The following is a 14,948-nucleotide window of genomic DNA, read 5'->3' as shown; positions in this document are numbered from 1 at the left end:
GGCCGCTGCATCGTGTGTACAGACCTGCCGCCTGCATCCTTGCTTGCTCGCTTGGGACAGGCCTGGATCAACCCACGTGGGGTCAGAGGCCCGGCCAGGCTGTCCCCCTGCTGTCACCCCCCAAGTACTCCCGGCTTCAGCTGAGCCCCTCAGCTGTGTACACCCTTCCCCCCGGGAGCGTGAGCTGCCCAGCATGTCCCACCTGCCTCTGTCCTCCAAGTCCCCAGGACAGTGAGCTTGTTCCCCCAGGTGGCTGCAGGCCAAGGGTGGAGCCTGGGGTCAGCCCTGCTCTGTGTCCTCTGGGAAGAAGGTTTATGCCTCTGCTTCCCCCAATCAGTGTCACCACCCACAGTGCCCAGGGCTGCTGTGGGGTGGACAAGGAGGGGTCTCGTCGGGATCATGTCCCCATCATAGACACCCATGCCGGACTCCACCCCCACGTGCCCTCACCGCTGGGGAGACAGGCAGCACTTTGGGGCATCCTGCAGCCCTCTCCCCACTCTCCTTGCACACCCTGCCCCCCCCCGGCACTCTTCTGGGTGGGAAGGGTGGGTGCCAGCCCCTTGGGGCAGGGGACCCTGAGACCCTCAGTGGAAAGTCAGAGGGCAGGTCGACAGCAAAATTGGGGCTTCAGCAAAATTTGGGACCCACAACCGGCGGCATTCAGAAACCATCCAGGTTCCCCTGCAGGGACAAGCCCAGCAGAAGGGGCCCTAATTGTGGTGGGTCCTGCCCCTGCCCCCACCGTGGTCCACAGGGCTCCCTGGGACCAGACCCGTGAGGCCCGAGGGCGAGGGCAGGCGGGTGTTCGGGGCCCTTTCCCCAGCGACACCTCCACACAGACCTGCCTCCTTGCTGGCCTCGGGCCTCCCACATGCCCAGCGGGTGTGCACTGGGGGCGGGGGCCCTGCCTCAGATGCTCAGGCCAGCTTTTGTGGCCTCTCTCTGCCATTATCTTCTTGTGGGTTTGGGGGGCCGGGAAGGAGGGTTCTGACATCGTCGGTGAGTTTGGCCTGATTTCTTTGGGCGGCCAAGCTCCTGGGAGGACACCTAGCTGGGCGGGCCCCGTCGCAAGGCCTGTGTGTGACTGTGGGGTGGGTAAGGACAGCTGTCCATCTGTCAAATGCTGTGAGACCCCCCACGTGGAGGGCGAGAGGCCTCATGTCCATCTGTTCGTCCATCTTGCCAGGGGCGGTGTCTGGTTTGGGGGCTGTGTGCCTCGTGCTGGCTGCAGCCTGGTCAGGTGGGATGGGAGCAGGTGCAAGGCCCATGGGGGGCTGGCGGGGCTTGGGCAGCAGGGGTAGCCCCATCTCTGCCCAGCATCCTGAGCCTGATGAGCCCCCATGAGTGACTATCCCTAGAGGGACCCTGGGGGGCTACGGACACATGGGAACATGCCCCCCTTCCCAGGCCTCCACATCTCGGCCAACCCTGAGCTGCTTTGTAACCAAACATCCTTCCAAACCTCTGCCCCCAACTGGGTTCTGTGTTCTGCAATTCCAAAGAGGGCATCCTCATAGGGCCCGGGTACAGGCTGTGTGGGGAAGCCTGGTGGTATTGGGGGGGTCTACCCCTGCGGCCTTGACAAAGCAGCGGCAGCATTGGTTACCCTCCCTGGGTTCTGATGAAGCCATAGTCAGAGGCCAGGGGGACCCTCGGCGTGGGGATGGGGTGCGGAGGCTACAAGGTCAAGGGTACTGGGCGCCCCCAGTCCTGGCTCATCGCTCCTGCAGGTGGCGCTCCAGGTGAGGGAGCAGAGGTCGCCTGAACCCTCCCCACACGCCTGCAGAGCTGGGCAAGGACTCAGTGCCCAGCCCACCCAGGGATGCCCGCCTGGGGTGAGTGGGCAGCTGGGTCTGTTTCTGTCCCTGTTCTTCTTGAACCCCGGGCCCCTGCCTCCTGGGGGTCTCGTAGCATGTGATTAGGGGACCCTGGGACATTCCCCTGCCAGGCTCTGGCCTGCCAGCTCTGCCTGAGCCAACTCTCTCCGTCTTCCCTCAGCCCTCCGCCTCCAGGAGTCCTGGCTGGGTGGGGCTCAGGCACCTTTCATAAGCCTGGGGCTGCCACAGGCGACTGGCCGCAGACACAGTTCTGCCCCCAAGGCTGTTACCTAGGAGAGGGAGGTGGGGTGACCTGTAGCCCCAGGCCTGGGCGCTGGGGTACTCCAGAGGGTATGGGGGGCGGGAATGAGACCCTCAGTTTCCCTCCTATCATTGGCTCAGACTCGTGAGTTTCAGGGCCCCAGGGTCCTCCCAAGCAGGATGACGGGCAGGGGCTGGATGTCAGGGTGATGCTGGCTCCAGACGGCTCCCTCCACCTTTTGCCCTCCTGGCCAGCCCCCAACACCCTGCCCTGAGGAGCCAGGGACATGTGGAATGTGCAGGGGGCAGGGTGTTGCCCCCATCTGGAAGAGTTCTGGAATTTAGGGGCAGTCAATGCCCAGCCTATCCAAGCCTGTCAATTCTGACCTCTTGCCCACTGGGGACAAGAGGACACAGCCATGGCCTTCGCCACCAGGCCCCGGGAAGGAGGGCTTTGGCAGCTGAGGTCCACTGGCCCCGCCGTGACCCCTGTAGGAAACTTGCCCCCTGAGGGGCTGGGCAGCACCACAGATATATGCAAACCCGCCGGGTCCGAGCCCTGCCCCGCCTGTATCCCTCTGTCCCCAGGCTGGCTCTGCGCCCCCCAGCATGTACACTCTGCTGTGGACGTCCCATGGGCCATGCTTGGGGGAGCCCATGGCAGGCGGGGGCGGGCAGCTCAGGGTGCATTCGGCCGGCCCCTGCCCATCCTCTCTGGCGTGGACGCTTTTGTCTTTGTATCTTTGCATTCTTTGTAATGAAACGTAATAAAAACCCAGTGTTTTCGTCTGTGCCTCCTCCCGTTTTTTCTCGCCCCTCCCCCCACCCTGGGGATGAAACGTGGGTGTCAAAGGTGCAGCAGGTGGGAGCCGCAAACATGTGCGTGAACATGGACATGCAGGTGTGTGCCCCTCACACACACACTCTAGCTACTTGGGCCTGAAGCGTAGAAGGGGAAGGACCCTTCCCCCTTGCCCAGGATCCTGGGGCAGACACTCCAGGGTGGGGTTCCAGGCTTGTGACCACGAGTGGGTGAGATGCAGCAGCAGGCCTGGGGCCTCCAAGTCAGGCCGCTGGACCCCAGCCAGTCAGGAGGGGAGTCAGCTGCAGGTCCCCTCTCCGAGGCCTGGGTTTGGGGTCCCCAGCCCAGCCTTCCCTCAGGCCCGAGACCACCCTCACCCCGCTGCTGAGAACGCAGCCGGCCACTCCGCCGCACACACACTTTATTTGTTCTCTCTGAGCCCCTCTCCCTTCCCCCTCCTCCCCCCACACTGGCCGGTCACCCCTTGGGGCTGGGTGCTGAGTTCCTGGCCTGCCTTGAAGATGGCTCTGGTCCAGTGGTGGGTCCCCACCCCCATCCCTAGGCCTGCAGCAACCGCTGGGTCTCGTAGTCCTCGGGGATGGTGTCTGTGGAGAGAGGGCGGGTGGGTGAGAGGGGCGAGGCTGGGCAGGGGGGACTCCCCCACCCCCTGGCAGAGCTCCCCCTCACCATTGCAGCGGTAGCGCAGGTTGGCCCAGATGATGTTCTCCTGGGAGAAGCAGAAGACTCCCAGGCGGCCACCCCGCATGGTCGTGTCCAAGACCACATTGCTGTCGGCCACCAGCTCAGGGCCCTCATAAAACCGCACTCTGTGGGGAAGAGGAGACAGTGAGGCGGGGCCCTGGGCCAGGCCCTCCCCTCTCAGAGCTTACCTGTCCTGCCCTGGAAGGTGGGACCCCTCCTCTCTGGGAGTGGAGGCCGTGTGCCCCCCTGCCTGGGCCACACAGGGCAGGTGGGGCTCCTGACCTGAGCTTTGGTTTCCCTGTGTGGGAGGGTCCCGCCCAAGGTCCTGCACACAGTAAGTGCTAAGCAGAGCGCCTGGACTTCCTTGTAGTGCAGAGTAGGGACTGAGAAACGGGGAGTGGGCGAGACCCCACCCGCTGAGTGCTGGGTCCTGGGAGAGGTGTCATGCCCCAGAGTCAGACACAGTTAATTCTAGCTGCCAAAATCATTCCCATTTTACAGACGGGGGACCGAAGCCCCAGAACCACCCCTCCCCCAAGGAACCGGGCCAGAGTGGGACTCCTGGTCCCTTGGCCAGTGGCAGCGTCCACACCTGATGTAGCCCACTTGGGGCCGATGCTGCAGGAACCAGCGGTAGGATGTCTTGTCCTTCCAGCCCACGTTGCGGGGGTCCTTCCACAGCAGCCGCACCTGCGACGCTGTGTCCCCTGTGTGCCACAGTGCGTTCCGCAGCTGCTCCCCAGGGCCTGTGGAGGACTTCACAGCCTGCCCGGCCCAGGGACAGGGGAATGGGGTCAGAGACCTCGAAGGCCACCAGAGCCCCTCCGAACCCTGCCTGGTGGGACAGGTGGGGAGCTGTGGGTCCTGGAGGAGTGGTGGGGGGCCCCGAGGGGCCTGGATGGGAGACCCACAAGGAAGCCTTCTTGAGGGCCACATGGAGGTGTGCAGGTGGGTCGTAGGGGGCAGCAGGGGTCTGGGGGCTTGTGAGAGCATTTGGGAATCTGTGGACAGGTTTCAGGTCCGGGAGAATTTGAGGGGTCTGCAGAAGGATTTAGTGACCTATAGGAAGCTTAGGGTGTCCATGGGCTAAACTGGGGTCTAGAGGATTTGGGAAATTTACTGCAGCATTTCAGCAACATACTGGGGTTGAGGGGTCTGCAGGAGGATTTGGAACCTGAGGGAAAGTTTAGGGCTCTGTGAGAGGGTTTTGGGGCCCAAAGGGAGACCCTGGGGGTGTGTTTGAGGGCCTTTGGGAGGAACTGGGAGGATTTGGAGCCTACGGGAGTCCAGGGAAGAGATGGGAGTGGGTGGGGGGACTTTGAGGTCTATAGAATGATGCTGGGGGTCTGTAAAGGCTTTGGGGGTCTGTGGAAGGGTTTGGGACCTCCTGGAGGGTATGGGAACCAAGAAGTCAGGTAGGGGATGGCACCTTCAGCTGGATGCCAGGCTCGGCTACTGCGCGGAAGGGGTTCGCCTGCCAGTATGTCTGCTCCATCTGCTTCCACATGACCACGTAGAAGCTGGAGCTGTCCTGGTAGCCAAAGATGAAGCCCGCATAGTCGTCATCTGTGACCGTGTTCACGTGGAACGTGCCTTCGAAGTCCACGCCATTGAAGGCCGTGTAACCTGCGGAGAGGAGGAGAGCAGTGGGGCTCCAGGACGCTGGCCCCTACCCCTACGAGGGCCCTGGCCCGCCCGCATACTCCTTCCCTCCAGAGACCAACTTGCCGCCTGGACCCAGATGTCCACCCCCCAGCCCCGCCCCAGCCCCCAGCCCTGAGTCCAGACGCAGCCACGCCCCTTGAGCTTCCCGCCTGCCTTGGGCCTCGCTCCTCGGGAGTCCAGAATCACCAGGCCCCGCCTTTCCTGAGTCCAGGCCCCGCCCCGGGCCCGCCCCTGGACTCCCCTCCTTTGCACCGCCCCCTGAGCTGCTACCTACACCGCTGCCCGCTCCCCGTGTCTCACCCACAGCCAGGCCAGGGTCGCTGTTCATTGTCTGCACGATCTCCATCCCCTGATGGGGTCAAAGGAAAAAGAGGCTCAGCCTCAGCGTGGGGGCCCTCGACTCCCCGACCCCAGCTTAGGACCAGCTGTGGGGGTCCTGGGCTCCCTCTACCTCCCACCTGGGCTCTGCCCCACCTGGTTGAGCACCACCCAGTTGGGGTCTATCTGCGCGTCGCCCTCGGGGTCCAGCACGACCGTCTGGAAGGCCCGGAAGTCGGTGAGGGTGACCTCGGCGTTCTCCGGACACACATCGATCTTGTCCACCACCTTGTCCGCGTCGAAGTCGCCCTGGCACACGTCGCCCACGCCGTCCCCTGAGAGGAGGTGAGAGACTCCACCCTAGCGGTAGGGTCAGGGCCAGGCCCCGCCCCGACCTAGCCACGCCCACACCAGCCACCGGTCCTGCCCACACCACGCCTCAGCCCCGTCCACACCTGTCCCTGGCCCCACCACGCCCACCCCAGACCCCGTCCCAGTAACTCCGCACGGGCCCCGCCCCCGCCATAGGCCCCGCCCCCTGCCTTACGGTCCTTGTCTTCCTGGCCCGGGTTGGGCACCAGGCGGCAGTTGTCCCGACTGTCGGGGACTCCGTCGTTGTCGTCATCCTCGTCGCAGGCGTCACCCTGGCCATCGTTGTCTGAGTCCTGCTGGGCGCTGTTGGGCACTGTGGGGCAGTTGTCCCGCGAGTCCTGGTGCCCATCCCCATCCCTAGAGTGAGTGGGTGGGCGGAGAAACATGAGATCCCCGGAAGGCCAGGTCAGGAGCCGCCCACCCTGAGCCCCGACCCCTGCCCCACAAGCCCTTCTTACTTGTCTTGGTCGCTGTCACAAGCGTCTCCCACAAAGTCGTGGTCCACATCCCTCTGTGGGGGGGGATGCAAGGGTCCACGATCAGGGCAGAGGAGCCCAGAAGCCTCCGGCCCACCCCCAGTTCCAGAGCCAAGGTCCTCCTGACCCCAGCTGCTCAGACTGGGCTGCAGTCTCATTAACCAGCCTGGGGTTGGTTAGCCTGCACCCACCTGGTCTGGGTTACTCTTCTGGGGACAGTTGTCACAGACATCCCCTACACCATCACCATCACTGTCCTTTTGGTCTGAGTTGGGCACCCTGGGGCAGTTGTCCACCGTGTTTCGGATCCCTGTGGGAAGCAGGGGGGCAGGACAAGACTCCAGTGGGGCGGGGCCAGGCTGACTGCAGCAGGGGAGGTGCGGGCCTGGGGCCAGGCTAGGACAGAGTCCCATCCCTCACCTGGCTCACAACAGCTGCAAAGTTAAACCAAGGACCCATGCCTGGGCCCCAGCCTCGTGGAGACTTAATGAATGGGCAGCAGGCAAGGGTGCTGGCCCTCACTCAGGGGCAGCCCAGCTGGGCCCTCCCCTTGCCCTGTGAATGCACCACCCTGAGCCTCTGTGCTGCAGGTGTAAAAATGGCACCTCCCTGACCCTGAATCCCAGGCTCTGTCCTTCTCTTCCTCCCTGCAGCATCTGACACAGGGGTCACCTTCTTCTTCTGCAAACGTTCCTGCCTTCTCCCTTCGGCCTCGTGTCCCAGCTTGCATTTTTCCATCCATGGTCCCTGGCGCCCTAGGCGACCCCGGCTTCCAAACCGGCAGAGCCCCGCCCCTCGGTGCCTCACCACCACCACCCCCGCGCTCACGGTCGCCGTCGATGTCGTCGTCGCAGGCGTCGCCTCGGCCGTCCTGATCTGTGTCCTTCTGGTCGTCGTTCTTCTGGGACCGGCAGTTGTCGCATGCATCGCCCCACTTGTCGCCGTCCACATTACTCTGGTCTGGGTTCCGCACCAGCGGGCAGTTGTCCTGGGGCACAGAGCCGGTTAAGGGGGAGGTCAGGCCAAGAAGGGCAAAGGTCACACCCCAGACAAGCCCGTCTCCAAGGTCCCGCCGCCTTGCAAGGAACCCCTCATCCCTCTGAGACCAGCAGTCCAGCCTCTGAGGCCACGCCCCATCCAAGCCACGCCCAGGTCCCGCCTTTGGCCCTACCCCCTCGTTGGGGACTCCGTCCCCGTCGGCATCCGGGTCGCAGGCGTCTCCGATGCCGTCGCGATCCGCGTCCTCCTGCCCTGAGTTGGGCACCGTCACGCAGTTGTCCTAAGGGTGGACACGGCGGACATGAGGGACGTGGCCTGGAGCCCCGCCCACGCGCACACAAACCACGTCCTCCCGGCCCGCCCACCTTGCGGCACTGGCGCTCGGAGCAGCGCAGCTTCTCATCCGGGAAGCCGTCCAAGTCCGTGTCGCGGCCGCACAGGAGACCGTTGCCCGCCCAGCCGACGGCACACTGCGGGTGAAGGAGTGAGTGGGTGCCCCGGAGTGGCTGCCCCCCGCGCCCTCAATCCCCGCCCCTCCTGGCCCGCGCGCACTCACCACGCACGATCGCGAGCCATCGCGCTCCAGGACGCAGTCGGCCTTCTCGTGGCATGGGCTAGGCGTGCCGTCGGGGCAGAAGCGCTGTGCGCGCGGACGGCAGCCCGACGCCTGGTCGCCTACGAAGCCGGGCTGGCACGGGCCGCACTGGAAGGAACCCTGCGCCCGAGTCTCAGTCAGCCCGGGCCGCCTGCCACTTCGCGCCGCACCCCGCCCCCGTCGCTCGATCCTTCCCCTCTCCTCCTGGGCCTTACCGGGGTGTTGATGCACACGGAGTTGGGAACGCAGTTATGCTGCCCAGTCTCACACTCGTTAATGTCCGTGCAAACCTGGGTGGGAGGGAGCGCAGAGGTAACCGCCCCCACGCAGACACCCCCGAACCTCCCACGAGGCTCACATTTCCTCTGCATCCTACTTTTCCCTTCCATCCTGCCCCCAACCCTGACGCGGACCCTTCCTCTCTCCATCCGCCAGACCTTGGTCCCCACCCCCTCGCGCTGCAGCAAGGCGGGGAAAAGGCTTCGAGGCTAGAGAACGCGTTACTCAACAAAGTGCGCCCCCCATCTCCTCCTAGCGCCTCCCCCCCACGGCCCTCACCTGCTTGTTGGCCTTGGCGAAGGCCATCCCCACGCCCTCGTGGGTGGGGCCGCTGTACCCGGGAGGGCAAGCCTCGCAGCGGAAACCGGGGCTAGTGTTGATGCAGCGGACGCGGGGAAAGCAGGGGTTGGCGTTGCACTGGGGGAGGAAGGGCCACGGGGGGTCAAGGGCGCGGATCTGGGCCCCCCGAGAGCAGCGCCTCAGGGTTTCTTGGGCTTGGACTTAGAAGGCTCCACGGTCATCAGCCAGCACTTGGAGGGGGGTGCCATGTGGGACGGAGGCCATCGTCCCACGAGTCAGATGCGACTTTGCCTTGATGGGGGCAGGGGCGCGACCAAGCTGGGAGAGGGGCGTGTCTGGAGGGGGCTGTTCTTGCGACCCCGTGGGTTGGGTACTCATGGGTAGGGAAAGGAATTGTGAGGGCGGGCGTCCCCAGCGGAAGGGGGAAGTGGTCGTTGGGGCGTGCGTGCCCGGCGGTGGGGGGGTCGCCGAGGCAGGCGCCCCGAGGTGGTGGAAGGGTTATTCGAGCTAGCGAGCCCTGGAGGCACCAGGTCAGGTGAGGGGGGTCGTTGAGGCGGACCACTCTCGGCGGTAGGAGAGTCGTCGGGGCGGCCGTCACTGGCGATGGAGGGGGTCGGTGGGACGCGCGTCCCTGGTGGTGAGGGAGGTGGTTGGGGTGGGTGCCCCCCGACGGTGGAGAGATCGTCTGGACGTGCACTCCCGGCGGTGAGGGGGTCCTCCGGGCGAGTACCCCCAGCAAAGGAGGTTGTTGGGGCTGTGGGGAGTTGTGGGGGCAGGCGTTGGGGGATCGTCGGGGCAGTAGGGGGCGGGCGCACCTCGTTGACGTCGGCGCAGTATGAGCCGTTGCCTGTGAAGCCCGCGGGGCAGGGTCCGCAGCGCGCGCCGCTCGCGGTCTGGGTGCAAGCCACACCAGGGAAGCAGGAGCCCGGCGCGCACTGGGATACGGGCCGCACGCTCAGGCTGGGGGTGCGCGCGGGCTGCATCCCTGCGGGGGGCGGGGCGGGACTGGTCACGGCCACGCCCCGGGGCGGAGCTAGCAGGACCACGCCCCGCCCCCCGCCCCGCGCTGCGCGTTCCGCTGGCCAGGTCTCTCCAGTTACTGCGGTCTCTGCCTCTCCGCGTCCGTCCGTTTTCTGCTTCTCCCTCCGCGTCTCTCCACCTCCCTGCATCTCTCCCACGACCTCTGGCTCTTTTTGTGTCTCCCCCTCCCATAGTCTCTGTCTCCCCTCCCTGTTCGTCTCTCTCCGTCCCTCATCCAATCTCCATCTGGGTCGGCCTCCTTCTCTTCCTCCGTCTCTCTTCCTCCCGGTCTTCCCTTCGCTGTTCGTCTCTGTCTGTCTCCCCGTCTCTTCTCGCTCTCCTGCCCGCCCTGTCTCTGCTACCCCAGCTGCGCTCACCGCACGCGTCACACTCCATCACCGTGTTTTTCAGGAACGTGATCTCCTTGACCTGCAGTGCAGGGAGTACGGGGCGTGCTCAGCGGGCCTCACCCCTCTCCTCCCTCGGGTGTCCCCTCTCCTTCCCCCAGACTCCCTTCCCACAGACCCACCCACTCCACTCGCACTCCCTACCCCCAGACTCCCTACCCCGCCAGCCCCTCTTCTCCTTCCCTGGGACTTCCTACCCTCTCAAGCACTCCTACCCTCTCCGCGGAACCTTCTATTCCTGCCCCCCCTTTCCCTCTTCCTTTTCCACAACCCCTTCCCAGGTCCTGGTAAGGGGGTCTTACCCACCTCCACCGGGACCCCCTTCTCCCCGACGCTCCTCTACTTCCGAGGCCCCCTCCCTCTCTCCCAGGCCTCTCTCCCCTCTCCCGCACTCCCTGTCCCCCACCCCGGCCCCCACCTGCTGCCGCAGCAGCTCCCGCACGTCCTGCAGCGCCGCGTTGGTCTCTTGCAGTTCGCGCAGCATCTGCGGGCCCAGGTCTGTACCTGCGCCGACAGGGGGCGCGGGTGGGGCGTCTGGGCTCGAGGACCCCCACCACCACTCACTCCGCCGCCGCCGCAGGGACCCCGGACGCCCACCTCCTTCCTGAGCCTCCGCCCCGCACGCCCCCGCGAACAGCCCCGGAGCCCCAAGGAGCCGCGACCCCAGGTCCTCCTGTCCGTTTGGGGGTCCGGCACACACCGCGGGGGAGGGCGCAGCTTACCCAGCGGGATCTGGCCCTGGCCGGATGCGCCGAGGGCGGCCAGGGTGATGAGGAGAACGCAGGCGGCGGCGAGAACCATGACGGCGACGGGGAGCTGGACGGAGGCTCTCTCTCTGCCGCCCACGAGGCCTGCGGGGCCTATTTATCCCGGCAGCGCGGCCGGCCCCAGGGACGGCCCACCACGGCCCTGCCCAGCGTCCATCCGCAAGGTAAACAGATGGCACTGGCCTCTGCATTCAAGGCCCCGCCCGACGCGGCTGAACCCGGACCCGGCGGGGAAACTGAGTCACGGGGAGCCTGTGCAGGGGTCGGTGGGGCGGTGAGTCAGGTGGGACCACCCTTCATCCCTCTCATTCACTTATTTATTGAGTGCCTGATGTATGCCAGGACTGGGGCATAGCTGGGAAGGAGAGGATCCCCATGGCGGCTCCCCTCAGCTCACACTTGGGGAAACTGAGTTAACAGCTGCTAAAGATCAGGACCCACCTCCACTGGCCACCCTGCTTTAGGTCAGGCTGGCTGGCCCTTCCCTCCCTCCTCACTTGCTTCAGAATGGGGCAAATGATGTCTTTCTGTGCCTCAGTTTCCTCCCCTGCACAATGGAGGTATAAGTATCATTGTTGACGGTGGTGATTGTTATTACAGGAAAAGGAAGGATCAAGTGAGAGCAGGGACCCTCTGTCTTCCTGCCCAGGTGCACAGGGGCTTTCTCCTGGCCCCCCTCCCCAGAGAGTTGCCAGTGACTGTAGGCACCCCTTTCTGGTCTTGTGTCTCTGTGATTCTCTGGATGGGGTGGGGGCAGCCTGGTCTCCCAGGGGCCGGGAGCCCACTCAGCTTCCCAGTCTGTGCGATGGCCTGTGCCTGAATCCACCTCCGGGGGCGGGGGCGGAGAGCAAATCAACGGGCTCTGCTGGCCGAGGTCTGGGGGGGCCTGGGGGTTCTGTTTGTAGAGCCTTTGCCATACCTTCCAAGCTCCGCTCCAGCTGCTGTGGGAACAGCCTGTAATAAAAATAAAAATTACTGCTAATCAGGAAAATCGTCCCTCCCAGCCCAGCCGCACTTGAGCTACAAGACACCTCAGCTTTCTGGAGTTAACCCTCTCCACCTCCACCCTCCAGTGCTTGCAGCCTCTATTCTATAGACGGGGAAACTGAGGCTCAGAGAGGGAATGTGACTAGCCTAAGGCCACTGCAGGGGGCAGGGGTGAAGCCAGGGTAGGGTCATAGTCAGATCTGTTCTCCTGGGAGGCTGCAGAGAAGTCATCGAGGGCTTCCTGGAGGAGGTGGCAAGGAAACCTAAAGGAAAGAGAGGACACAGATCAGCAGAGGGAAAAGGAGAGGACAGTTCTGACAGGGAAGTGTTTGGAGCTTGGATGTGGGGAAATTTCAGGCACATTCATTTATTCCGCAAATGTGCATTGAGTACCTACTGTGTGTTGTGTCCTGTGCTGGGCACAGGGACACAGGGTGAACAAGCCAGGCTGGGCCCTTCCCTCATGGGGAACCCAGGTCACTGGGGAGGCAGCTATATAATCACCAAAAGGTGCCAGGGCTGTGATGGGGGACGCACAGGCAGTGGTGGGAGCTCCAAGGACCAGGAAGATGAGGAGGACATGGCCAGCAAAGAAATGGTGGAAAGGCCTTCTGGGTAGAGGAACAGCATACACAAGACCCTGAGGCAGACATGAGCCTGGTCTGCTAGATGGACTGATCTCAGGGTAGAGATTTCTTGGGGCTCAGGAGAAGCAGTGCTCGTGGTGTGGGGCTTGGGCTGTCTTCTGAGGGCAATGGGGAGCCACAGAGGGTGAGTGAGGAGGGGTGGGCCTGGAGGTGAGGCTGGGTGAGAACAGCTAGCCCCAGCCCAATGTCTCCAGTGAAGCCCGTGCCCTGACAGTGCCCGCCTTGCCTGCTGCCTGCCACCGGGCCATGAGCTCACCTCCTGTTTTCCTTGGCGTCCAGCACACCTGGGGGCCGTTCCTGGCTGGCGCTGGAATTCTTGGGAAAACCACGACTCCGGCAGGGCCTGTGGGCTTGTGTGTGCCTCATGCAGCTGAGACAAGGGCACATGGAAGCCAGGCCTCTGCCACAGGCTGGGCACGGGGCTGAAGCTTGCACACACGTGGCCTTGATCATGGCCATGGGGAGACTTGGGGAAAGGCGTTCCAGGCAGAGGGAATGGAAAAGGCAGAGGCCCTAAGGAAGTCCCAGCTTGCAGATCAGACAACAGAGGCCCTGAGACAGTCTAGTTTCATGCTCCCGGCTCCTCAATCCACCAGCCCTGAAATCCCCCTTCCAAGCAGCCGCTCCCTCCTCCCATGCACACCACACCAGCCTTACGTTACAGAATAACTCACTTTAGGTGTCCTTCCCGGCCGTTGTACCTGCTGTTCCCCACCACCCCAAATATCTTCCTCCATCCTTCAAGTTTCAGCTCTGACGCCCCCTCCTCCAGGAGGCCCTCCTTGCTCTTGCTGGGCAGGGCTCAGGGGCTGGTGCCTGTATGACAGTCGCCTGGGACCCCTGGCAAAGTATTCTTGGCAGAGAAGGTTGGGATGGCCTGACCCCAGGGACTAGGAGTGCTCTGTCCCTCCCAGCCTGGGGCCCCTCGGGGGCCTGTGCTGGTGCAGAGGGGGAAGGCTGGAGGGTTTGGTGAGCCATGACAGCGCCTGCTAGGATTAGTGTGACATTATTATTCCTTAGAATTAATGTAGCATCATTCCTACCAATAATAGTAACCCCTGCCACCACTGGACCTTAGGACAGACTCAGGGGCCACATGGCCAGGCACAGCCTTGCTGTGTGACCTAGGGCAAGTCGCTTGACCTCTCTGTGCCTCAGTTTCCTCACCTGTAAAATGGGGGTGATAGTTGTGAGAGGATAGTTATTGAGAGGATTGAATGAGCTAACCTGTGCCCACTGTCTGGCTGCAGTGTTAGCCTCATTATACAACGTGGAACTTAGACGCTGTGCCTCAGATCATTCTTATTCACATTTTCCTCAGAGAGGAGACGAGACAGCTCAAGGTCACACAGCTGGGGTTAGAACTGGGGAAGGTGGGACCCCTAAGGCCTTCACACCCCCTCCCTGCCCTTGGCCACAGAATCCAGACTAGAAATGCTGGCCCGGGCGCCTCATTAGCTGTGCAGACTCTGTTGCCTGGGACCTCCTGGCCTGAGCCTTTGGCCAGCGCCCCAGCCAGCCCCCCTTCCCACCATGCCAGACCCAGTGGTTCCAGGAGCCCGGCCAGGCAGGGGTAGAGGGGCCGGGGCCTGCGTGATGGGGCCCCCAGGCCCTTCCTGGCAGAGCCCTGCTGGGCCAGGAGACATGTGGGCGCCCTCAGCTCGCCCAGCCACCTCCCCTTGTGAATTCAGGGGGAAAGTATGTCGGGACGGCAGCCGCCCTGCCCTGGGCGGGCTGGGCTGCAGGCCCAGGGTCTGGGGAATTCATCAGGGCAGTGAGGGAGGCCACTTGGCCACTGCTTCATCCATAGCTGAGGAGCCTGACCCAGTCTGCCTCGGACGGCCCCACTGGACCCGTCTCTCCACAAGGACCAAGTAGCCAGGGGGTGTTGGGGGGCAGGGTGCCAGCAGGCACTGGAGTCTGGCAGGCCCACTTGCTCTGTGACCTTCAACAAGCCCTGCCTCCTCTCCACCCTTCATTTGCCCCAACCCTGTCCCCATTCCATCCTAGGCTCCCCAAAAGGTGATGACAAACAAAGAAGATAACAATAAATATAGTGGCTACAATTTTATGGAGCAAGTGCCAAATGCTCGAAAGCTTGCCGTGCCACTTTTGTGAGTTTTCCTTTTCTGTCCGCCGCCACCCTCCGCAGCCCCAGGAGGCAGGACCTCATTAATCATGGGAGGCAGCAGGCACAGCGAGGAAGGTCTTGGTCTCTGGCACTGGGGCCCTAAGTTTCACATCCCAGCTCTGCTGTGGGACCTGAGGCAAGTTGCTTAACTTCTCTGTGCCTCAGTTCCTTCCTTTTTTCTTTTCTTTTTTTTGGGGGGAGGGAGGGGCCACCTTCAGAAGTTTATTATAGTGTAAATTTTTGCTTCTCAAGGTTAGCCAGCCTACTGAAGAGTTGCTTCAGGAGAGAAGGAACTTCGCTGGGAACTGACTGGAATTTAATGATGTGGCATCCAATGGATGTTGGTGTCTAAGAATGATTTTACACAGCCGCTGCCTTCTTAATTTTCCAGGGATGACTG

The 14,948-nt window shown here is 63.4% G+C and overlaps 1 protein-coding gene across 2 annotated transcripts; it reads right to left on the bottom strand.

Moving 5' to 3' along the window:
• Positions 1-3,350: 3,350 nt before the first annotated feature.
• Positions 3,351-10,817, bottom strand: COMP (cartilage oligomeric matrix protein). 2 transcript variants are annotated; one of them, XM_087443048.1, is made up of 19 exons: positions 10,739-10,817; positions 10,435-10,550; positions 9,987-10,038; positions 9,405-9,574; positions 8,569-8,706; positions 8,226-8,300; positions 7,972-8,130; positions 7,781-7,885; positions 7,588-7,695; positions 7,245-7,404; positions 6,608-6,726; positions 6,399-6,451; positions 6,116-6,297; positions 5,725-5,903; positions 5,551-5,599; positions 5,015-5,211; positions 4,178-4,350; positions 3,571-3,710; positions 3,351-3,488 (listed from the first exon to the last, which is right to left on the bottom strand). In XM_087443048.1, exons 1-19 carry the CDS (start codon positions 10,815-10,817, stop codon positions 3,442-3,444), a joined length of 2,301 nt encoding a protein of 766 aa, XP_087299174.1. In that variant the 3' UTR covers positions 3,351-3,441. The 2 variants fall into 2 exon arrangements, with proteins under 2 accessions (XP_087299174.1, XP_004422994.1); XM_004422937.3 differs by having other exon boundaries at positions 10,435-10,520.
• Positions 10,818-14,948: the final 4,131 nt, after the last annotated feature.

The sequence above is a fragment of the Ceratotherium simum genome, chromosome 18 (assembly GCF_057802395.1).
Source record: "Ceratotherium simum simum isolate JZ-2026a chromosome 18, ASM5780239v1, whole genome shotgun sequence".
Lineage (NCBI taxonomy): Eukaryota > Metazoa > Chordata > Mammalia > Perissodactyla > Rhinocerotidae > Ceratotherium > Ceratotherium simum.
The sequence above is the reverse complement of the archived record's forward strand: the minus strand, read 5'-3'. Positions and strand labels throughout refer to the sequence as shown.

Bases quoted from the DNA above. Each gene is read 5' to 3' on its own strand.
- COMP (XM_087443048.1), bottom strand. From the start codon at position 10,817: ATGGTTCTCGCCGCCGCCTGCGTTCTCCTCATCACCCTGGCCGCCCTC. The intron at 7,405-7,587 runs GTAGGGCCAAAG...TCTGTGCCCCAG, and splicing joins ACGGAGTCCCCAACGAGGGG to GACAACTGCCCGCTGGTGCG. The intron at 3,711-4,177 runs GTGTGGACGCTG...TCTTCCCCACAG, and splicing joins CCCCAAGTGGGCTACATCAG to AGTGCGGTTTTATGAGGGCC.